The following is a 23,174-nucleotide window of genomic DNA, read 5'->3' as shown; positions in this document are numbered from 1 at the left end:
AAACAGTACACATTAAAATATTAATCTCCTCATTCCCTGATCTATTTTTTTTTCCATTAATTGCATTGACCAAAATATTGACCTTTCAACCACTGATGATGGCAGCATTTTCCCATTTTAAGGCTGGATGAGGCCGACTTGCAGCAACCCAGCTTGGTAGCAACTGGCATCCCCCCACCTCCTGGAAACCACACCCCACCAAGCACCCACCTACCCCCAGGGGCCCGTGGGCTCCTTTTACGGCCCTAAGGAGTGCCCGACAGCCTCTACGGGAGGTCAAAGCGACAGTTCCATATATGGCAGAGGGGGCGCTCTTTGTGGTCGGGGGCGCGCGCTGTCATTCATGACCCCCCCCACCCTACATCTGAAAGTTGATGGATGGCCGTGACAGACTCTCTGCACCCCCAAGTCCTCAGGCCCTGGCAGCATCCTAATATGGCAGAGGGCCGGTGTGGGCACCTTTTGTGAATGGTGGTAGGGCGTGTATATAAGCAGGACCTGGCAGCAGGGAGGACTGTAGCTGGTTCAGCAGCAGCACTGGTTGGGTCTTTCTCTCTCCGAGCCGCAGACACTCACCCAAGGTAAGACCAACACGCCAGGACTCCTGAAGTGTGGCTGGGGAGCGGAGGCATCTTCGTGACACATCCATGCATGGAGTCACCTCACAAGTTGGCTTAAAACCGGCAGCAGAGGACTAAACAGTAGAGACATAGGGGCATTTTATGGCTTGTTTGAAAATAATACTATAACTTCAACTAATTATTGTTTTGTTTCTTGGACATTATCAACATTCTAATCCAAGACTGGAAAATTAACAAGAATAGTCTAAAAACAACTGAAACTATGCCTTTTTTTCCAGCTATAAAAAATGATTGATATAGTCAATAATATGTTTGTTTAAATGTACACGTTTACATAAGTGAGTTTAGTTGTTGTTATAGTACGTGAGTCTATATTAAATTTGACTTAAACAGTAGACATAGGGGCATTTTATGGCTTGTTTGAAATAATACTATAACTTCAACTAATTATTGTTTTGTTTCTTGAACATTATAAACATTGTGATCCAAGACTGGAAAATTAACTAAAATAGTATAAAAAATAACTGAAAATATGCCTTTATTTTTTAAGCTAGTGAAACATGTGATATAGTCAATAATATGTTTGTTTAAATGTACACGTTTACATGAGTGAGTTTAGTTGTTGTTATAGTACATGAGTCTATATTAAATTTGACTTAAACAGTAGAGACATAGGGGCATTTTATGGCTTGTTTAAAAATAATACTATAACTTCAACTATCCATCCATCCATTTTCTACCGCTTATTCCCTTTTGGGGTCGCGGGGGGGCGCTGGAGCCTATCTCAGCTACAATCGGGCGGAATGCGGGGTACACCCTGGACAAGTCGCCACCTCATCGCAGGGCCAACACAGATAACTAATTATTGTTTTGTTTCTTGAACATTATCAACATTCTAATCCAAGACTGGAAAATTAACTAAAATAGTCTAAAAATAACTGAAAATATGCTTTTTTTTTTGCTATAAAAAAATATTGATATAGTCAATAATATGTTTGTTTAAATGTACACGTTTACATAAGTGAGTTTAGTTGTTGTTATAGTACGTGAGTCTATATTAAATTTGACTTAGTCCATGTCTATGGCTGTACAGTACCAGTCAAAAGTTTAGAGACACCTCCACGTCCAATAACATGAGGAAATGTCTCCAAACTTCTGACCGCTTTAGCACGAGAGCCACTTAATGTTTTTGTGACATTTTACGTGAGTTAAAACAAACAATGTGCGTTACTGCTTTCATACAAGTTTAACTTACGCTGTTTCGCCCCATAGAAGCCAACATGTGTGACGACGAAGAGACTACCGCCCTCGTGTGCGACAACGGCTCCGGACTGGTCAAGGCTGGCTTCGCCGGAGACGATGCCCCCAGGGCCGTGTTCCCCTCTATCGTTGGCCGCCCCCGTCACCAGGTAAGAACCGAACAAGAATGTATATTTCAGGACACTAAAGTATAGGACAAGTTCAAACACACGAGGAAAAGGTGTATAAAGCTGTTTGGACTATGGTGAGCGTAACAATTTATCAGAGGCAATGTGATAGGGCAATAGTCAACTATGTGATTTTATCCCAGCCAATCAGAGAAGAGCGGTAATAAGGGTTCAAATAGCACATGTGTTTTGTACGGCTTAATCTCTTGTGGCAATATGACAATAATAGTTGCTCGTTTAAAATGATAGCCTATATAGCATTTCCAAGAGATATGTTCTAAACCAGGGGTGTCAAACTCATTTTAGATCAGGGGCCACATGGAGAAAAATCTACTCCCAAGTGGGCCAGACTGGTAAAATCATGGCAAGATAACTTAAAAGTAAAGAAAAACAAGCACAAATGTACAAATCAATATGTTGTTGGGTTTTTTTTACACTTACATGTTGCGGTTAATAATTTATTTGTCGTTATTTATATTTTCTGAATAAATTATGTGATAATGTTCATCAGTCAATCTATCAAAACAGAAAAAAATAATATCAAAATTAAATTACAGGATGTTATTTCTCTAGTTTGCTCATTTTCCTCGACTGGTGCACTAACATCATGTGGTGTATTTATTTTTTTCCATATGTAGCATAATCTACAAAGATACAAAGGGTTGCTATTGCGACACCTAGTGGACACATTTAGAACAGCAGTTTCTTTCATTCAAACATTTCAGTTAATTTTTATACTTAGCAAAACTCATCCCGCGGGCCGGATGAAACCTGTTTGTGGGCCTGATCCCACAAACAGGTTTCCGTTTGGCACCCCTGGTTTAACCCCTTTTAGCAATATGACAATAATAGTTGCTAATTTAAAATGATAGCCTGTATAGCACTTCCAAGAGTTATATTCTAAACTGTAATATGAATACAGCAAGGTATAATAATAATATTGATGATAATAAAAATAAGTCATTCTGGCAGAGTGGAATTGGCCTCCTTGAGATAAAATTAGATAAAATGGCGCTCATGCACGCACTTTGTCTGTGTGACCTGCATTGTTATTTAGCACATTCGTGCAATTCGTTGGCTCCTGCACACACACACACACACACACACACAAATATCAACACATCGTTCTATTAAGAGCAAGGTCACATTCTGCTGTTATGTTTAGGTTTTCATACATCAAAATCTTCTTCCCCCCACCTCCCCCTCCTATTAGGGTGTCATGGTCGGTATGGGTCAGAAGGACTCCTACGTCGGCGACGAGGCCCAGAGCAAGAGAGGTATCCTCACCCTGAAGTACCCCATCGAGCACGGCATCATCACCAACTGGGACGACATGGAGAAGATCTGGCACCACACCTTCTACAACGAGCTGAGAGTGGCCCCCGAGGAGCACCCCACCCTGCTCACTGAGGCCCCCCTCAACCCCAAGGCCAACAGGGAGAAGATGACCCAGATCATGTTTGAGACCTTCAACGTCCCCGCCATGTATGTGGCCATCCAGGCTGTGCTGTCCCTCTACGCTTCCGGCCGTACCACCGGTGAGGCGAACACTTAGTGATTAAATACTTCATAAAGCTGCATTTTTATTCATGCGCTTTTACGCACATTTTACGCACAGCCTTTACGCACAGCCAACATGTCTTTGCTCAACTCTTTGCATTCCCTGCCTCTCTAAAGGTATTGTGCTGGATGCTGGTGATGGTGTCACCCACAACGTCCCAGTCTATGAGGGTTACGCTCTCCCCCACGCCATCATGCGTCTGGACCTGGCTGGTCGTGACCTGACCGACTACCTGATGAAGATCCTGACTGAGCGTGGCTACTCTTTCGTCACGACCGGTAAGCAGCAGCAGCAACATCAAAACTAGCACTTATATGCAATTTTGCAAGTGCAAGGGGATTTCAGATTTAAGGCTGTATACAATAGACCCTAAATATGGAAAGACAAAATTAAATAAATAAATAAATAAATCATAAAATAATTACTTAAATGTGTCATGAATTAGTTATAATTGGAATCAAATACATACATGTGATATTCCATAATTTGATTAATTTTTGATTTGATTATTAAATAATTTAATTAAATATTTCATGATTTATTCCATTATTGGTTGATTAATTAATATGTATGCATCATTAATTACAATTTTAATTACATATCATTAATTATTGATTTTATAATTTCATGATTTGCTTAACAATTTCATTACTTAGTGAGTTATGTTAAAATTATTTAATGTTGCCCCATTTTGTCCGCCATACCTGAATCCCCACAATACTTTTTCATAAAAGCTAAATGTTATAATATAGAATAATTCATTGACTGGTCATAGTAAAACAAAAATGCATAAAAGTGTTCTCAAATACCTAAGGGTGAATTTTTTTTTTTATAACTAATCAAAATGATAATAGTGATTTTTTTTTTACATATATTAAATCATTTCAATGTACTTAAATACGTTCTCAGTGACTATTATTATTGATATTAATGACAGAAAATTAAATATAATAATAGTGATTTATTTTTAAGTCACATAAATAACAAAATCATTGCAATGAATTTAAACATTCCCAGAGCCAATCATTGACTAATGTTGATTTTGATGGGAGAGAGTTAGTGATAACTAAACAGATAAATACAATGATGTAGGCTATCATAATAAATGTGTGTGTATATATATATATATATATATATATATATATATATATATATATATATATATATATATATATATATATATATATATATATATATATATATATATACATACACACACACACATATAGATACATATACACATTTGGCTGCTTGCTGGCTCATTCGTCTTGTTAGAAGAAAGGGGTCCATCGTCCCTAAGAATGATGTGCTTTGTAGTGACTGTACATACATATACACATACATACATATATATGAACAATACTCCAAATAACATGTTCTGTTTTAATATACCTAAGCATTTAATTGACTCTCACATAATGAATGAGAACGTAATATTTGCCATAATAAGATATATTTTCCCACAGTTTTAGCAAGTGTACGTCATGAAATCTTCTGTTTTCGCACCACATGCGAGTTACGTGTTCAGTGGTTTTTTATGGTTTGTACCGATCTGCACTGCAAAGTGTGCAAAACCTCACCAGCATGTGCACCCCACAGCCGAGCGTGAGATCGTGCGTGACATCAAGGAGAAGCTGTGCTACGTGGCTCTGGACTTCGAGAACGAGATGGCCACCGCCGCCTCCTCCTCCTCCCTGGAGAAGAGCTACGAGTTGCCCGACGGTCAGGTCATCACCATCGGTAACGAGAGGTTCCGTTGCCCCGAGACCCTCTTCCAGCCATCCTTCATTGGTACGTCTCTGCATTAGCACATTGATGAAGAAACTGTTCGTTAACATGTCTCCTATACTCACCTGTGCAGGCATGGAGTCTGCTGGTATCCATGAGACCGCCTACAACAGCATCATGAAGTGTGACATTGACATCCGTAAGGACCTGTACGCCAACAATGTGCTGTCCGGTGGTACCACCATGTACCCCGGTATTGCTGACCGTATGCAGAAGGAAATCACTGCCCTGGCCCCCAGCACCATGAAGATCAAGGTATCAACTTTTCATATAATTCAACCATATCAAATATATTATTTATATATTTCATTATATGCCTTATAAAACGTCACAACAAACCATTTGACTATGTAGCAACTGGAGAGGGAACGTTTTGCTTGGTAATTAATTAATTAATACATTAAAAGTTTAGACATTTCGCAAGTGAATTACAGCAATCTATAAAAAAGAGGACAACAGCGTCATCTAGTGGCGTATTCCCTCCTCTACACCTAAAGTCATCTTTTTACACATTATCTGGGGGGGGGGGGGGGGGGGGGAATACAATTCTCGTGTTTATTATTTTATGTTTCAGGATCAGAATGCACAAAAGTTATATTTTTTGTCATACTTGAAAAGTGTATAGTCCATATTTTTACTGATTAGGGTGATGTTGATGGATGTTGGGTACTGACTTATTACTGACCTCACTCCAGTTTCATATGCGCGTTCACCGAACCCTTCTTCAGTAAAAAATATATATCTTTTTTGTTTTCAAATTCAAGACAAAGTTATATGTTTTTTTTACCGGTGCATAAAATGAACCATGCATGAACATCGCCTTGTTCAAAGAACAAAACCAACACAGTGCATGAACTCACAACAATTTACACACTTGCAAATCAGTGTGACTTCTGCTGTTGCCGTATCCATAATACGCCGATATGGAGAAGTTTTTATTTACACAATGAGTCAGGTGTGTCTCGACAACCGCGGCGGAGGCTCCGCCGAACCCCTGAGGCCGACTCACCGAACCCCTAGGGTTCGATCGAACCCAGGTTAAGAACCACTGCTCTAAAGCAAGGGTCGGGAACCTTTTTGGCTGAGAGAGCCATGAAAGCCAAATATTTTAACATGTATTTCCGTGAGAGCCATATAATATTTTTTTTAACACTGAATACAACTAAATGCGTGCATTTTTAAGACCAACATTTTTAGAGTATGATAAGTCTCTTATTATTTTTAATAACATTGTTAGTCTGAAGCTAACCAATAATAAATAAAACACTTCTTATCATTAATGCGACTTCTTGAACAGGTGCAGTCGAAAACGGATGGAGGGATTAAAACGGATTAAAACGCATGAGAATGTTTTATATTTTGAACGTTATATGTGATTACCAGCGGAATTATTCATTACTTATCGTGTTAAGCAATGTCAGCTAAGATTTATCTGAGAGCCAGATGCAGTATTCAAAAGAGCCCCATCTGGCTCGAGGGCCGTAGGTTCCTTACCCCTGCTCTAAAGTCACATATTTACACATTATTTGAAAAAATACCACACTTCTTGTGTGTATTGTTTTACCTTATTTACAATCAGACTGCACCAAAGTTAGACTTTTCTTAAACCTGATCTGTACTCCTCATTTACTGCTGAAAGGATGATTCTGGTGAATGTTGGGTACCAACCTGTTACTGACCTCGCCCTCTCCTCCTCCTCCTCCTCCAGATCATTGCCCCCCCTGAGAGGAAGTACTCCGTCTGGATCGGTGGATCCATCTTGGCTTCCCTGTCCACCTTCCAGCAGATGTGGATCTCCAAGCAAGAGTACGACGAGGCAGGCCCCAGCATTGTCCACAGGAAGTGCTTCTAAGTCCTCACCGTTCTGCCCCAGCTTTTCCGCCACGACCAGCTATGCGGAGACCAAGCGAGGGCAAGAAGAAAGAAGAAGAGGCTCGACCTCTGCGGCACTGCAACACTTCGCTGTCAACGGACTGCCTGTCTGTGCTGTTCTTAACCATGCATTGTGTCAACAATTGTGCATAATCTGTACTGTATGCTGTCTGTTGCCAAGTGTTGTACGGAGAAAAAGCTGTGAAAAAACACCTCTGAACCATGCATCCAACCAAAAAAAAACTTTAATAAAAAAATAACAACAACAACAACATGTTGCCCAACACATGTGAATGTAAGTGTATATACCTATTAATAATTTATTAAAGTCCATTATTTGGTATTTTTGACCTTGCTTTATCATTTTCTATGATTAAAAACTGGTTGGCTACAATATACTATAAATTGCACAGGGGGGTCAAACAGGGTTCCAAACATGCAAGGGTGAAGAGGAGTTGACAGGGTTCTATCAATCATACAGGTCTCCATATCCCAGTGTTCCAGTGAAGGACAAGTCCTTCCATGTCTGACTTGCCAGGAATGTGCCCGGGCAGCAGGAGCAACATATCCGTTTTGGACCAGGAGTGCACGACAGACACTTGACACCTTGAGTCGTGTTCAAGACTGTGGCCTTCTTTAGACAAAACTGGAACGTTGGGCCTGCAGTGAGGGTTACCTTTGCCAGCCTGCAGGCCTTATAAAGCACACACAAACTTGGTTACAAGCATGATTAATTAGGTTTCAATTTTAACTAGGTTCAAAACATTGTATAATTATTTGTATAATGAATACATTTGTGGTAATATTGGCAATAAAAATGACCATCTGCTACCTATCATTATCGCTGCAGACACCCTCCGTGACACCTCGGCCACCTGTTGCAGGGTGTGTTTGTTTTTTAAAGGTACACCCACCGGGTGGGCGGAGCTTAAGTGGCGCATTACGCTCTGGCAATAACATGAACGCCATCTGTTCTCCGCTCCCGTGAAACCCGAGCCTGGTGTAAGTATAACTAAATTGTGCAATGATTTAGAGTCTTACAACCCATATTTCCTACTGTAACGTTTTCTGCGGCTGTCAGCAAGATTATATCCTTTGAGAGTTAGTAGGCCATATTGTGTCTATGCACGTACAGCCAGGTGATTACCCGTTGTCTATAAATAACACTGACACGAATTTGAGGGGATTTGCATCGCTGTAGAACAACTGGAGATCATTATTAGCACACTGCTAATGATTTTTTATGTTACACATTTGTATTCGGACGGGACGATATCATACAAGCACAATTGAGAAAAAATGTAATTAACTGGTGTACAGTTTTGCAATAATACTATATCGATGTCAAGGTGTTTGAAAGTAAACTAGTTAATTAGCCAATTGCTGCTTTTAATCTTGAAAGGTTTCTCTGGCTGTCATTTAAATGTCCTCAGCCAATCAGCGGCGGGGTTATTACGTCATGTGACGTCACTTTCTGCGTTAAGAATTTAAATACTTTTGTTGTTGTTTTATATTTCACTTATTGTACTAGTTTAAATCTAACACCACTAACAATTGTAAAGTATATAATTGTATTTATTCAGAATACGACATTTGTGTTCATTTTTATACAGCGGAAGACGCGTATTTCCGGTCAAAGCCGGAAGTAGGCGTAGTCTGAAGCCATTGGTTGAAAACGTCACATGTTTTGGTTTGAATTTCTGCTGGCGACGCTGAACTTCAGAGACGCGTATTGTAAAACAACAAAAATACGCGCTTTATTTTACGTATATTTAAGTGTTTTTTGAAATAACAACGCTCGCCATCAGCAAGTAGTCATTAGTGTGTTCACTCGGTGCAGTGAAGAAGATGGTGACCAGGAAGATCCGTCGCTCGGAGTACATGAAGAAATATAAAGACCCTAAATGGGAGACTTACACAAAGTGTTACGAGGAGCTGGTGAAGTACAGACTGAGTCGCAGACTCCTGGAGCAAACACACAAACCCTGGATCTGGAATCTCCCTGATTCCGACTCAGAGACCGGGGAAGCAAAGTCACCTGGTAAAGGTGAAGGCCCTCCGAGGGCAAAGATGGAGGCGTGCCAGGGGCCCAAGGCAGATGTACCCAGACTGCCTGGCCTGCAGGAGGAGCGAGGAAATGGTAAGAATGTGATCAAAAGCTAAAAAAAAACAACACGTTTTCCCCCATTGTCCAATCTCCACTTTAGAGTGTCCGCCCTGAGATCGGTAGGTTGTGAGTTCAAAACCTGGCCGAGTCATACCAAAGACTATAAAAATGGGACCCATTACCTCCTTGGGGGTTAAATCACCAAAAATGATACCCGGGCGCGGCCACCGCTGCTGCTCACTGCTCCCCTCACCTCCCAGGGAGTGAACAAGGGGATGGGTCAAATGCAGAGGACAAATTTCACCACACCTAGTGTGTGTGTGACAATCATTGGTACTTTAACTTAGCTTTTCTCTTGCTAGATTGTCATCAAAAAGAAGTTCGAGAGTCATGTGCAGCCGAGGGCCATACAGGAGAGCAGAGTGGTAGGAAACACAAAAGGGAGCCACACGAAGGTATTTGAAGGAGAGATGCCTTTCTATTTGCATAAAAAAATATGCCTTTATAAAAAACAATACAGCTCAGTTTTGATTGACCGAGAGAATAAAATAACATAGACTTAGACAAACTTTATTGATCCACAAGGGAAAGTGTTCCACACAGTAGCTCAGTTACAAAGGATGGAAAGTGTAAGGATGGAAAGGATACTGCAGGTATAAAGTAGACTAAAAATGTACCTTTGTAGCAATGGTAAATGGGTTATACTTGTATAGCGCTTTTCTACCTTCAAGGTACTCAATGCGCTTTGACACTATTTCCACATTCACCCATTCACACACTGATGGCGGGAGATGCCATGCAAGGCGCTAACCACGACCCATCAGGAGCAAGGGTGAAGTGTCTTGCTCAAGGACACAATGGCCATGACTAGGTTGGCAGAAGCTGGGGATCGAACCAGGAACCTTCAGGTTGATGGCACGGCCACTCTCCCAACAGCGCCACGCCGTCCTCACAATCTAAAATATAACATATATGTAATATTTACATAGGGCAGCACGGTGATAAAGGGGTTAGTGCATGTGCCTCACAATACGAAGGTCCTGAGTTCAATCCCAGGCTCGGGATCTTTCTGTGTGGAGTTTGCATGTTTTCCCCGTGACTGCGTGGGTTCCCTCCGGGTTCTCCGGCTTCCTCCCACCTCCAAAAACATGCACCTGGGGATAGGTTGATTGGCAACACTAAATTGGCCCTAGTGGGTGAATGTGAGTGTGAATGTTGTCTGTCTATCTGTGTTGGCCCTGTGATGAGGTGGCGACTTGTCCAGGGTGTAACCCGCCTTCCGCCTGAATGCAGCTGAGATAGGCTCCAGCACCCCCCGTGACCCCAAAAGGGACAAGCGGCAGAAGATAGATGGATATTATTTACCTATTATATATACAGTATATAATATATACTGATATATTATATTTTGATATAATATAATATATACAATATACAACAAATCCCAATTACCGTGTACAATATTACAGTACATGTAATAGCTGCAGCAAAAGAAAGGAGCAGCATAAAATATACATTATAAACAAAGAGGGGTAGCTAACCTGTCTTAATTTGAGGGTAAACAAGAGTTTACTGTTATTCTCCATATACTTGCATTTGAGCAGTTTTCAATGCTGCAATGTTTATTAGCATCAAGAAAACCTCGCTGAATACCCTCCACTGGCCTTATTTGATCTTTAGAAACATTTTGTTAAAGGGGAACTGCACTTATTTTGAATTTTGCTCATCATTTACACTCCCTATGTAAGACAAGAACACACCCACCCATTTCCGACCGCTTGTTTTTTTTTTTGTGCACGTAAATAAACATTAGCAAAAGTCAGCTAACAATGGAGTCAATGGGAGCTTCTCTATTCCGCCTGTAAAGCACTCTGTAGAACATCCAAAAACCTATATGCAATGTAGTAACAGGTACATTCATAATAACATGTAATATTTACGTAATTTGCCCATTTAAACATATGTTGGTGTATTCCTTTCACCGACATATCACAACGTTCGCTTCTCCCTTCAACAACAGCAAACCTTCTACTCACGGCATACTTCGTGAGAGACAACAAAAACTACCTTGGGACAAATTATGAACTAGAACGTTATATTTTTTAGCCATACGGAGGATGAGCTACACGTTTTAGAAACTGTGTGCTAAACAAATCCACCTTTACTGAAACACTATTGTCTCCTGCTGGCCCCACTATGGACTGGACTCTCTATTATGTTAGATCCACTATGGACTGGACTTTCACAACATTATGCTAGATCCACTCGACGTCCATTGCACCGGTCACCCATCTGTGGTCCTCTCCAAGGTTTCTCATTGTCATTCCACTGGGTTGAGTTTTTCCTTGCCCTGATGTGGGATCTGAACCGAGGATGTCGTTGTGGCTTGTGCAGCCCTTTGAGACACTTGTGATTTAGGGCTATATAAATAAACATTGATTGATTGATTGATATTGCTAAGTGCAGAAACCGCGAACATAATGAAACAATCTCTTACTGTACAATGTCTGCTCTCACTGGGATGCTGACTGATGGGGTATTTATATATTCATGTTTAGATTAATAATGAATCTTAATCTTTACAAAGGGTTAAAAAAAAGTTGTCAAAGTTGACCACTTCTTGGTAAATGACCACATCCTTCTACGATACAGGTGACAGACATGATTTATAATCTAGAATGAACATTTATCAACTCAGAGACCAGCTCATGTCAATTTTGGCAGCCTAAGCTAGTTAGCTCTCTGTGATCAATGTGCCGCTAAAAATAGTTTGTCTGCGTTAGGGCTTGTAATAACAATATTGCTAATACAGGGGACGGCGTGGCGAAGTTGGTAGAGTGGCCGTGCCAGCAATCGGAGGGTTGCTGATTACTGGGGTTCAATCCCCACCTTCTACCATCCTAGTCACGTTCGTTGTGTCCTTGGGCAAGACACTTCACCCTTGCTCCTGATGGGTGCTGGTTAGCGCCTTGCATGGCAGCTCCCGCCATCAGTGTGTGAATGTGTGTGTGTGAATGTGGAAATACTGTCAAAGCGCTTTGAGTACCTTGAAGGTAGAAAAGCGCTATACAAGTATACCCCATTTATCATTTTATCATTTAATACTTGATGAATATTCAGGTCACGAAATGTAAATGGAGTGATTTTAGTGGTTTTCGGATCGTTATTTATCGGGGAATAGAAAAGCTCCCATTGGCTCCATTGCTAGCTGACTTTTGCTAACGTTTATTTATGATTTAGAATGCATCAAAAAAGAAAAACATGTGTTGTTGTCTCACGTAGGGGTGGAAATGATAGGCAACATTCCAAAGAAAGGGCAGTTCCCCTTTAAACCTGGTGATTATTTGATTTGATTGATGGTATAAAAGTTTGGTGATATCAAGATACAGAATTCTGTTGCTATGATATGCAGCCTACAAGAGAGTTATTAATCTAGTATAATACAGTCATTGTCTTTCATGGCCTTGATGCCTAATTCGCCATACTGTTGTACTTCTTGAACTCCATGTGAGTGAAGAAGGAAGTGTAAGGTCTGTAAAGGGAATATATTTTTAAAGTATTTATTTTTTAATATTTCTTAATCACATTTAACTTTATTTGAATCATATCTGTCTTGTGTATCTAGCGCTTATCCTTTATAATGCTGACATTTGTGGTAAGTAACTATTGGTAACTGAACGGTGGCCATATCAAAAACGTCAACCAAAAAAAACAATAAAAATGACAAACATCTCTTATACAACTTTCATTTGAGCCAGGGAAAAAAAAAAAGGTCCAGAATACGAATAATTGTACTGTACATTTAATTGTCTGTTTCTATGAAAAAGACGCTGAAGTTCCACAGCCGCCGCCGAGCAAACCAAGGAGACTTTCCAAGTCGTCTCGCCTCCAGCGGGTGAAGTCTGTCGTGCAGCAGCCTCCTAAAGACCACAGCAAACATCCTTTCGCTCTGTATGCTTCTGGTGAGAAGGACGCTGACACCGCAGGCAAAAAGACGCACAACGTGCTACCTATTGCTTCGACAAGCGAGGTCATTGTTATTTATAATCTTTTATTTTTTATTAATTTTTTTAACACATCCTGACGCTCAATATTTCCTTGCAGATCCACGCATCTGCTCTCAGGGCAAAGACTCGGAGGGAAGCGGAGCGACAGGTCCAGACCCAAAGAAACGAGCGCCGCATAGCGAAGTCAACTGATAAGCGCAAAGCCAGGAAGAAGGTTAGGCCTGATTTTAACCCTTGGCTCACAGAGTACATGCGCTGCTTCTCTGGTCGCACTCGATGAAACGCATTATAAATAGTACAAAGACATTATTTTGGGCCCAGGTACCATTCTAAACACACACAGGATGTGGGACTACTTTTTTAATGGAAACTACAGAAGAAAATACATCTGAAAAGGCACTGTACTGTATTCACAATGTTTCTATATATTAATATAGAAAGAATGTATGAAGAATGTGTTTAATCCCTTATTGAACACTTTAGTCTTGTACATGCAGAAAATTAAAGAACTAGTAATGTTTAGTTAGCATTGGTTGTTCACTAGTTGTGGTGAAGTGCATGTACACTAACCAGCCTTAAAGGTGAATGTGTGTGTGCTGAATTGTCATACATGGGGCATAATTTGTAGCAGTTTTACTGTCTAACCATAGACACTAAAAGACATTTTTTTTCCAGAAGTTAAGTTTGTAGTTTGAGAGGCGTTTTTCTTGATTTTTCTCAAACCACTGCACCTTTACCAGTCTTATGGTGCTCTCCACACACTTTGAAGCCCCGTGGCTCAGGAGGTCAAACTACATGTGGACATTAAGACAAAATGAATGCTATTTACACACATGCACACACATTGATCTAAACAGTCATCGAGGAGAAACTCGTCTCTGTGCCATATGTCGATATTTATATTATTGCCAAACAAGTTCAGGTTCTGATAGTAATACTATTGTTGCATATATTTGGTTCAGTGTTACTGTTTGTGACAATATGATTTTTCTATTGTTCAAATTCTACAGTGTAATTCTGTAGGGAAAAAACATTCAACAAAAGATTTTTGTGCAATATGTTTGACAATCTTGGAACAAGGTGATCTGTCTCTGATTCATTACTTTTTTCCTTTACATTTGGTTGTGAAACAACAGGGTTAAATCATGTTTATATTAGAAGTGTACATATTAAGTATGAGTTGAAAGGGTTATAAGTTAGAAGCAATTTTTCTTTTTCAGCATTAATTCACTTTGGATCAATTTACTGGATTTCCCACAAGACTTAAATGTTTCTTTATTGTACCGTTCAAACTTTGAATAAATCACCTTTGCTTCCGTCCACCGTGTTGTTTTTATTTACTGTAACCAAATAGCTAAGCTTCCAAACAAAGAAAGAATTTCCAAGTACGTGATGGATTTATTTTTTTATTTTAAAAACGTATGCCTTTATCATACACAATAAATTAAAAAGTCATGATATTCATAATGAGAGAAAAAGTGACACATAAATAAAAGTATAACTTTAGGACATGAACACAAAAGACAACAATATGTTATTGAGCAGGCAAATATTGAATTGGAAAAAAAATAGGGAGAGTGTTAAAATCGCCTTTGCTCATCAAATTTAGGATTTTAGTTGCTGAATGTTTAAAAAAAACCAAAAAACTAATGAACCCAAGCACAGTTTCAGAACAGACAGTTAAAATGCTTTTTTTTCTTTGACCACAGGAGTAATGTAAACAAGCAACACTGACAGGTGGCAGACATCATTGTTAAACATGCTAAAGTGTCTATGCTATATGTTGAATTTACACTCCCAGTTAGATAAGTATTATTTTTCTTACATCAGTCAGTTCATCTACATCTGGCGTGTCCTATTTACAATATATACAAGAGGCAGCCAACATTACTGCTTGTACGTATACACCGATGCCGGATATGATTGTAATGATAATACATGAGACGATGAAGCACATATCTCTTCCTACTGAAATACTCTGATAGTGCGCTGCGGTAAACGTGCATCAAGCAATGTACAGTGTAGAAGATGATGTAGAAGAAAAGAGAGGATGGGACGTAAACAGCAAAGAAAGGTCTTCTTGGCGATGGAGTAACTACAGGTGAGTCGGCAAAAAAAGGTGGCAGGGTTACATAAGATGCCAGTCCTTTTACCTCGATGGCATGGCTTTCTGGGACGGCTACTTGGGTTCCCTACATCTGCAGCCATGGCAACAAAGGTTCCATGTGAAGAGAAGTCACCAGAAACGTTTTAGGTCCCATGTTGCCTTCTGTGACACACACACAAACAAACAAACAGAAGTCAAGATAAACGCAAAGACTCCAATATGTCTGCTAGGACTGCTAGCATAGTTCATGTAAACAATACACGTAGAGAAGCGACCTGTGTGCCTACTAGCAGCCACACTCCTGGGCGCCTTGTGGCTGAGCGCGACGAGGGGAACGAAGCTGGCGCAAAGCAGCATCGCCGTACTGGATCCCTGACCCCATCCTCTCTGGATCCAACTCCCCTGAATAAGACAGTGGGGAGAGAGGACATGACCGACACAATCTGCAATGACGTTACACTCATAAGTTGGTAGAGTGGCTGTGCCAGCAATCGGAGTGTTGCTGGTTACTGGGGTTCAATCCCCACCTTCTACCATCCTAGTCACGTCTGTTGTGTCCTTGGGCAAGACACTTCACCCCTTGCTCCTGATGGCTGCTGGTTAGCGCCTTACATGGCAGCTCCCGCCATCAGTGTGTGAATGTGTGTGTGAATGGGTGAATGTGGTAATACTGTCAAAGCGCTTTGAGTACCTTGAAGGTAGAAAAGCGCTATACAAGTATAACCCATTTATCATTTATTTTATAAGAAAAGGAGACAATAATAATTGATCATTAAAAAAAAAGTTATACATAATGTATAATTTTTGTATTATGAGAGCTGTCAAAAGTCAATGCGATAAACATTTCCTTTAGGCGACAAAAGATGGTCTTCTTGGCACAATTGCTATAGTCATGACTACCACTAATCAAAGGCTTGACTGCACGCTTTGGGAATATGTTCTGCACGCTTCCGCGTCTCATCTTTTTATGGCTACTTTATCTCACAATTACTGACTGGGCTTGTGGAAGTGCCCTGTGGAAACAAATGAAACAAGTAAACACTTCCTGTCCCTTATTAATTATTGTAGGACTATTGTACGCCTCTGTACCAAAAAAAATCCCAGTATTAATACAATTAATGTTACATCTCTACAGGACAGTTATTATAGGGTCACTGTCAGACTAGTACTGTCAGGATGCCGCCTTCCCTCACTTGTAATTCATTCCCTTTGACATCTTATAGCAGCTTTCTAAAGAATCGGTCTTGATTCGCAATCATCACCACTGTCTTTGATAGCAGCTCCTTGGATGTGGAACTCTCTAGTGCAGGGGTCTGCAACCTTTTCCAGGCCAAGGACCCCCAAACTGATGGAGAGAAGGAGCGGGGACCGCCTTCTTAAATATCATGTATGAAATTGTGATTGTATTTTACATTTAACTGGTCCCAAAGGTACCTTGTTATTGTGCAATACTAACAATATTCAAATAATAACAATATTTTAATAGCGAGCAGGCAACTAGCGTTCTAATCCCCAGCTGGAAACTAGCATGCTAATTGCTAGCTGGAAACTAGTGTGCTGGCAACTGGCGCATTAATCCCTAGATGGCAACTAAAACGCAAATTGCTATCTGACAACTAACGCGCCAATCACTTGCTTACAACAAGAGCATTAATCCCTAGCTAACAAGTAGAAAGCAAATTTTTAGCTGACAACTAGTGTGTGAATGTGAGTGTGAATGTTGTCTGTCTATCTGTGTTGGCCCTGCGATGAGGTGGCGACTTGCCCAGGGTGTACCCCGCCTTCCGCCCGATTGTAGCTGAGATAGGCTCCAGTGCCCCCCGCGACCCCAAAGGGAATAAGCGGTAGGAAATGGATGGATGGATGAACCAGCGCTCTAATCCCTTGCTGGCAAGTAGCGCGTTCTTAGCTGACAACTAACATGCTAATCGCTAACTGGCAACTGGTGCACTAATTGTTAGCAGGCAACTAGCGTTCTAATCGCCAGCTGGCAACTAGCATGCTAATTGTAACTGGCAACTAGTGTGATGGCAACTGGCGCATTAATCCCTAGATGGCAACTAAAGCGCAAATTGCTAGCTGACAACTAACGCGGCAATCGCTTGCTTACAACAAGGGCATTAATCCCTAGCTAACAAGTAGAACTGGCAACTAGCGCTGTAATCCCTTGCTGGCAAATAGCGCGTTGCTAGCTGACAACTAAGGTGCTAATCGCTAACTGACGCGCTAATTGTTAGCTGTCAACTAGAGCGCTAATTGCTAGTCACAGTATCTTAAATGCAAACATGAATATAATAATATAATTATTTATTCACATTGTGCTGGCTCAATTTTCATTTTAAAGACATTTACATATGTGGAAAAATTGCTGGGAAAAATATGAAAAAATATCACACACCCCCAGTTAAAGACATCTGCTCTAGCGGTAAGATCGGTGCTACTATAGCCTTGTTCAACCAGCTGGCATCTGACTATATTTGCAGTAAGTGGCTGCACATGGAAATGAGAATGAGAGTTTCTACCTGATTCGATCTTGTTGAGAATTTTCCGAGCGCATTGGACAAAAGCTTCTTCAACATTCTCGCCTGTCAGGGCGCTGGTCTCCAGGAACATCAGCTCTGACACACACACATACAATACAAATTGTAGTCAAATTTTGCATAAAAAATGTAACACAACACATACGCAGATATATAAACCAACAAAAAGTCCCTTTTATCCCAAGTTACCATTCTCTTGAGCGAAGCGCGAAGCTTCCAGGAAGGTCACCTCCCTGTCAGCATCCAAATCCTTCTTGTTTCCACACAGGATGATGACGATGTTCTGACTGGCCAGCATGCGTGCATCACTGAGCCACGTGGTAAGAGCGTTGTAGGTCTCACGACTACAGTGGAGAAGCGCACATGAACCCAAAGTGCACAATTTGGACAAGCAAAGGATGTATGAACAACATGTATGGAACAACTTGCTGCTTTACCTAGTGATGTCATAGACTAGCAGTGCTCCTGCTGCTCCTCTGTAGTAACTTCTGGTCACAGACCTTTAACACACAATGCACCTTTAGTACATTGTGTAGGTTAGTATTTATTATAAACATGACCCTACCTGAACCTTTCTTGTCCAGCAGTGTCCCAAATCTGCAATTTGACAATTTTGTTGACCACGCTGATGATTTTTGAGCCGAACTCCACTCCAATGGTGTGGTTGGATTCATCCTTAACTGGAAAAACAATATATATATATAATTATATATATATATATATAAATAGCTGATGCAGTCTATTATATTAGTGCAATGAATGTCTGATACGTATACATGTCATATTGAGGTCAGTACATTAAAGGGGACCTATTATACAAAAACAACTTTTCTTACCTGTTTTTCTGTATTTAGGATTTAGGTCCCGAAAATTAGAAATCAAACCATGGAAGTATGGCGGAGTTATTTATACAACAGGAATGCCTTTCATTGTACTTCCTCTAAATGAGCTGTTTTGAATTTGCCCCATTTGTGATGTTTTTCCAATTGGTGATGTCAGCGGATATATTTGCGCGAGTCCGCCAATGTAGTCAATAAGCTCAAACTGTGGTATGTGTATGTGGGCTCTACTAGTGGTATGCCAAAGAATCACTTAATACGGTAATTAAATATGTAAACTCAGTGTTGTTAAAGTGGCCACAAATATACTTGTTAAATTAAACCTTAGCCTTGTTTTTAATGAATATTTAGGCCTACTACTAGGGCTAGGCAGTATGGACCAAAACTCAATATTTGGGCTTAATACCAGTATATGATATCAATCAATCAAACTTAATTTATAAAGTGCTTTTACATAGAAGAAATGCAACACAGTGCTTTACAGACTTAAAGCCAATAACCTGATGACCCACATACTCCATTATCACACACACACACACGCACACGCACAAGCACACACACACACACACACACACACACACACACACACACACACACACACACACACACACACACCCCAACAAATGAATGCATGGCTGAGTACAGATGAGCTAGTTGAGGAAACACTATCCCAGGAGCCATTTGCAGCAGGAGGTCCTCAGACCACAGCCACCAGGACGGTGACACAAAGCACCCCCACAACATGGCCCATAACTCCTGATGCAAAGGGCTCCCTCTGAAGAATACTGGAAAGTAAAAATAATAAAACATGAAAATAGTAAGAACCATTAGTTGGATTAAGAGATAAAATACAAGTAAGACATATGAAGATGAAAAATATACAGTAAATATATGATAAATAAATAGAATGAAATAAAATCTTGGATGACTATGGATGATGGGGGCGGTATAGCTCGGTTGGTAGAGTGGCCGTGCCATCAACCTGAGGGTTGCAGGTTCGATCCCCGCTTCCGCCATCCTAGTCACTGCCGTTGTGTCCTTGAGCAAGACACTTTACCCACCTGCTCCCAGTGCCACCCACACTGGTTTAAATGTAACTTAGATATTGGGTTTTCACTATGTAAAGCGCTTTGAGTCACTAGAGAAAAGCGCTATATAAATATAATTCACTTCACACTTCACTTCACTAATAAGATAAAAAGTAAAGTATGAATGACTTAAATAAAATGTATAAATATTATGTAAAAAGCAACTTTAAAAAGGTGTGCCTTAAGCCCGCTCTTAAAAACATGAACCTTCTCTTCAGCCCTAAGGTCCTCCGACAAGCTGTTCAAAAGACGGGGGCCATAATAGTGCAAAGATGCCATCGCGTGGAAGTGCAAGTTAAAACTCTACTATGTAAAGCCAAAGCCATTTGTCAACAACACCCAGAAACGCCGCTGGCTTCGCTGGGCCTGAGCTCATCTAAAATGGACTGATGCAGAGTGGAAAAGTGTTCTGTGGTCTGACGAGTCCATCCATCCATCCATCTCATTCCGCTTATCCGAGGTTGGGTCGCGGGGGCAGCAGCCTAAGCAGGGAAGCCCAGACTTTCCTCTCCCCAGCCACTTCATCCATCTCTTCCCGGTAGATCCCGAGGCGTTCCCAGGCCAGCCGTGAGACATAGTCTTCCCAACGTGTCCTGGGTCTTCCCTGTGGCCTCCTACCGGTTGGACGTGCCCTAAACACCTCCCTAGGGAGGCGTTTGGATGGCTTCCTGACCAGATGCCCGAACCACCTCATCTGGCTCGTCTCGATGTGGAGGAGCAGTGGCTTTACTTTGAGCTCCCCCCGGATGGCAGAGCTTCTCACCCTATCTCTAAGGGAGAGACCCACCACCCGGCGGAGGAAACTCATTTCGGCCGCTTGTACCCGTGATCTTGTCCTTTCGGTCATAACCCAAAGCTCATGACCATAGGTGAGGATGGGAACGTAGATCGACCGGTAAATTGAGAGCTTTGCCTGTCGGCCCAGCTCCTTCTTCACCACAACGGGTCGATACAGCGTCCGCATTACTGAAGACGCCGCACCGATCCGCCTGTCGATCTCATGATCCACTCTTCCCTCACTCGTGAACAAGACTCCGAGGTACTTGAACTCCTCCACTTGGGGCAAGATGTCCTCCCCAACCCGGAGATGGCACTGCACCCTTTTCCAGGCGAGAACCATGGACTCGGACTTGGAGGTGCTGATTCTCATCCCAGTCGCTTCACACTCGGCTGTGAAACGATCCAGTGAGAGCTGAAGAGCCTGGCCAGTTGAAGCCATCAGCACCACATCACCTGCAAAAAGCAGAGACCTAATCCTGCAGCCACCAAACCGGATCCCCTCAACAACTTGACTGGGCCTAGAAATTCTGTCCATAAAAGTTATGAACAGAATCGGTGACAAAGGGCAGCCTTGGGGGAGTCCATTCCTCACTGGAAACGTGTCTGACTTACTGCCAGCAATGCGGACCAAGCTCTGACACTGATCGTACAAGGAACGGACTGCCACAATCAGACAGTCCAATACCCCATACTCTCTGAGCACTCCCCACAGGACTTCACGAGGGACACGGTCGAATGCCTTCTCCAAGTCCACAAAGCACATGTAGACTGGTTGGGCAAACTCCCATGCACCCTCAAGGACCCTGCCGAGAGTATAGAGCTGGTCCACAGTTCCACGACCAGGACGAAAAGCACACTGTTCCTCCTGAATCAGAGGTTCAACTATCCGAGTCCACATTTCAAATTGTTTTTGGAAACTGTGGACGTCGTGTCCTCCGGACCAAAGAGGAAAAGAACCATCCAGATTGTTATAGGCGCAAAGTTCAAAAGCCAGCATCTGTGATGGTATGGGGGTGTATTAGTGCCCAAGGCATGGGTAATTTACACATCTGTGAAGGCATCATTAATGCTGAAAGGTACATACGGGTTTTGGAGCAACATATGTTGCCATTCAAGCAACGTTATCATGGACACCCCTGCTTATTTCAGCAAGACAATGCCAAGCCACGTGTTACAACAGCGTGGCTTCATAGTAAAAAAGTGCGGGTACTAGGCTGGCCTGCCTGTCTTCCGTTAAAAATGTGTGGCGCATTATGAAGCCTAAAATACCACAACAGAGACCACGGACTGTTGAACGACTCAAGCTGTTCATCAAGCAAGAATGGGAAATAATTCCACCTGAAAAGCTTCAAAAATTGGTTTCCTCAGGTCCCAAACATTTACTAAGTGTTGTTAAAAGGAAAGGCCGTGTAGCACAGTGGTAACAATGCCCCTGTGCCAACTTTTTTGCAACATGTTGCTGCCATTAAATTCTAAGTTAATGATAACTTGCTGTTACATATTAGCTGGACCACAAGGAAGCGTTTTAAATGTATATAAATATATAATTCATAAAAATCAAAAGATGTCCATCTGTGAGCCACTTACATCTCTTCTCTATAAACTGATGCAGCAAACATGATTTGCCCGTCCCGGCGTTGCCGATCACCAGGAATTTAAACAGGAAATCTAAGAAATGATGACAGAAATTAAAATGCTGATATAGTTAAGTAACAACAAGCAGATGTTTAACATTGTATTCAGGAAATCTAATTTTCATATGCAAGTGTAAAGTAACAGAACACAGCTATAATAATGGTAAAAAAATGATTGTGCGGGATATACAACACTATTATGTGTGCTATAGCACTGATTAGTACACAATAACAATACAGTAAGTGCAGGAAGTTAACATCTATTGCTCAAAATAAGCAATGTTGTGTGATGAAGATTCGGTGTAAAGATTCCTATAGTCTTAAAACCAACGTACGGTATTTATAACCATACTACACCTTCAAATGTTATTGATGTTGTCATGATATATTTAAGGCCGGCTCTCCCAGCGGCTAACTTAGCATGCCGGCTAATTTATTTACGATTAGGAAAAAGCCCCCTCAACACACCTGCCCACCCATCTCTGCCACTACGTGACGGTGGTAGTTGTGGTAAAGTCGACAAAAGGCCCATCTTACCGTATGACTCCGACATCGCCAGTGTGGCGTTTTGTGAGAGTAATTGTAAATATGGCGAGAATAGGGACTGACAGATGGATAGCTATCTCAGTCAAGCAAAAATAGTCCTGTTGATGATTTCCGCGGATTGACACTGTTTTCCCTTCCGACTTCCCGTAGGGGTTTTTCAAAACAAAATAATTTTACGCACTACGTCGACTGCAGTCTGCACCAGTGTGTATTTTACCTCAAATATTTGATTAAAATCGTGATAATGTGGACAAAACCACGTTATACAACCTTTATGTGTATTCGTCTGGATAATTG

At 41.3% G+C, this 23,174-nt stretch overlaps 3 protein-coding genes across 4 annotated transcripts; 2 read left to right on the top strand and 1 right to left on the bottom strand.

Annotated features, from left to right (window-relative positions):
- The first annotated feature begins 548 nt into the window (after window positions 1-548).
- On the top strand, window positions 549-7,565 carry LOC133608771 (actin, alpha skeletal muscle). Of its 2 annotated transcripts, none has more exons than XM_061964283.2 (7): window positions 549-581; window positions 1,854-1,990; window positions 3,222-3,546; window positions 3,686-3,847; window positions 5,169-5,360; window positions 5,431-5,612; window positions 7,066-7,565. In XM_061964283.2, exons 2-7 carry the CDS (start codon window positions 1,862-1,864, stop codon window positions 7,207-7,209), a joined length of 1,134 nt encoding a protein of 377 aa, XP_061820267.1. In that variant the 5' UTR covers window positions 549-581; window positions 1,854-1,861; the 3' UTR covers window positions 7,210-7,565. The 2 variants fall into 2 exon arrangements, with proteins under 2 accessions (XP_061820267.1, XP_061820268.1); XM_061964284.1 differs by lacking the exon at window positions 549-581 and adding an exon at window positions 1,680-1,784.
- Window positions 7,566-8,167: 602 nt separating this feature from the next.
- On the top strand, window positions 8,168-14,635 carry ccsapb (centriole, cilia and spindle-associated protein b). Its single transcript, XM_061964281.1, has 5 exons — window positions 8,168-8,231; window positions 9,070-9,369; window positions 9,699-9,791; window positions 13,164-13,366; window positions 13,441-14,635. The coding sequence occupies exons 2-5, from the start codon at window positions 9,078-9,080 to the stop codon at window positions 13,621-13,623; spliced, it is 771 nt and encodes a 256-aa protein (XP_061820265.1). The 5' UTR covers window positions 8,168-8,231; window positions 9,070-9,077; the 3' UTR covers window positions 13,624-14,635.
- Window positions 14,636-14,770: 135 nt separating this feature from the next.
- Window positions 14,771-23,161, bottom strand: rab4a (RAB4a, member RAS oncogene family). The gene is made up of 8 exons (XM_061964282.1): window positions 22,869-23,161; window positions 22,285-22,365; window positions 18,556-18,670; window positions 18,428-18,490; window positions 18,180-18,334; window positions 17,973-18,068; window positions 15,726-15,852; window positions 14,771-15,612 (listed from the first exon to the last, which is right to left on the bottom strand). Exons 1-7 carry the CDS (start codon window positions 22,882-22,884, stop codon window positions 15,737-15,739), a joined length of 642 nt encoding a protein of 213 aa, XP_061820266.1. The 5' UTR covers window positions 22,885-23,161; the 3' UTR covers window positions 14,771-15,612; window positions 15,726-15,736.
- Window positions 23,162-23,174: the final 13 nt, after the last annotated feature.

The sequence above is a fragment of the Nerophis lumbriciformis genome, linkage group LG06, assembly GCF_033978685.3.
Source record: "Nerophis lumbriciformis linkage group LG06, RoL_Nlum_v2.1, whole genome shotgun sequence".
NCBI lineage: Eukaryota > Metazoa > Chordata > Actinopteri > Syngnathiformes > Syngnathidae > Nerophis > Nerophis lumbriciformis.
Note: the sequence above shows the minus strand (reverse complement) of the source record. Positions and strands in the feature narration are given on the sequence as shown.

Coding starts and splice junctions, on each gene's coding strand:
- LOC133608771 (XM_061964283.2), top strand. CDS start 1,862: ATGTGTGACGACGAAGAGACTACCGCCCTCGTGTGCGACAACGGCTCC. Junction 3,848..5,168: donor CTACTCTTTCGTCACGACCG/GTAAGCAGCAGC, acceptor TGCACCCCACAG/CCGAGCGTGAGATCGTGCGT. Junction 5,613..7,065: donor CCAGCACCATGAAGATCAAG/GTATCAACTTTT, acceptor CTCCTCCTCCAG/ATCATTGCCCCCCCTGAGAG.
- ccsapb (XM_061964281.1), top strand. CDS start 9,078: ATGGTGACCAGGAAGATCCGTCGCTCGGAGTACATGAAGAAATATAAA. Junction 9,792..13,163: donor CAAAAGGGAGCCACACGAAG/GTATTTGAAGGA, acceptor TCTATGAAAAAG/ACGCTGAAGTTCCACAGCCG. Junction 13,367..13,440: donor CTATTGCTTCGACAAGCGAG/GTCATTGTTATT, acceptor ATTTCCTTGCAG/ATCCACGCATCTGCTCTCAG.
- rab4a (XM_061964282.1), bottom strand. Junction 18,671..22,284: donor TCAGTTTATAGAGAAGAGAT/GTAAGTGGCTCA, acceptor TTGTTTTTCCAG/TTAAGGATGAATCCAACCAC. Junction 18,491..18,555: donor GCTGGACAAGAAAGGTTCAG/GTAGGGTCATGT, acceptor TGTGTGTTAAAG/GTCTGTGACCAGAAGTTACT.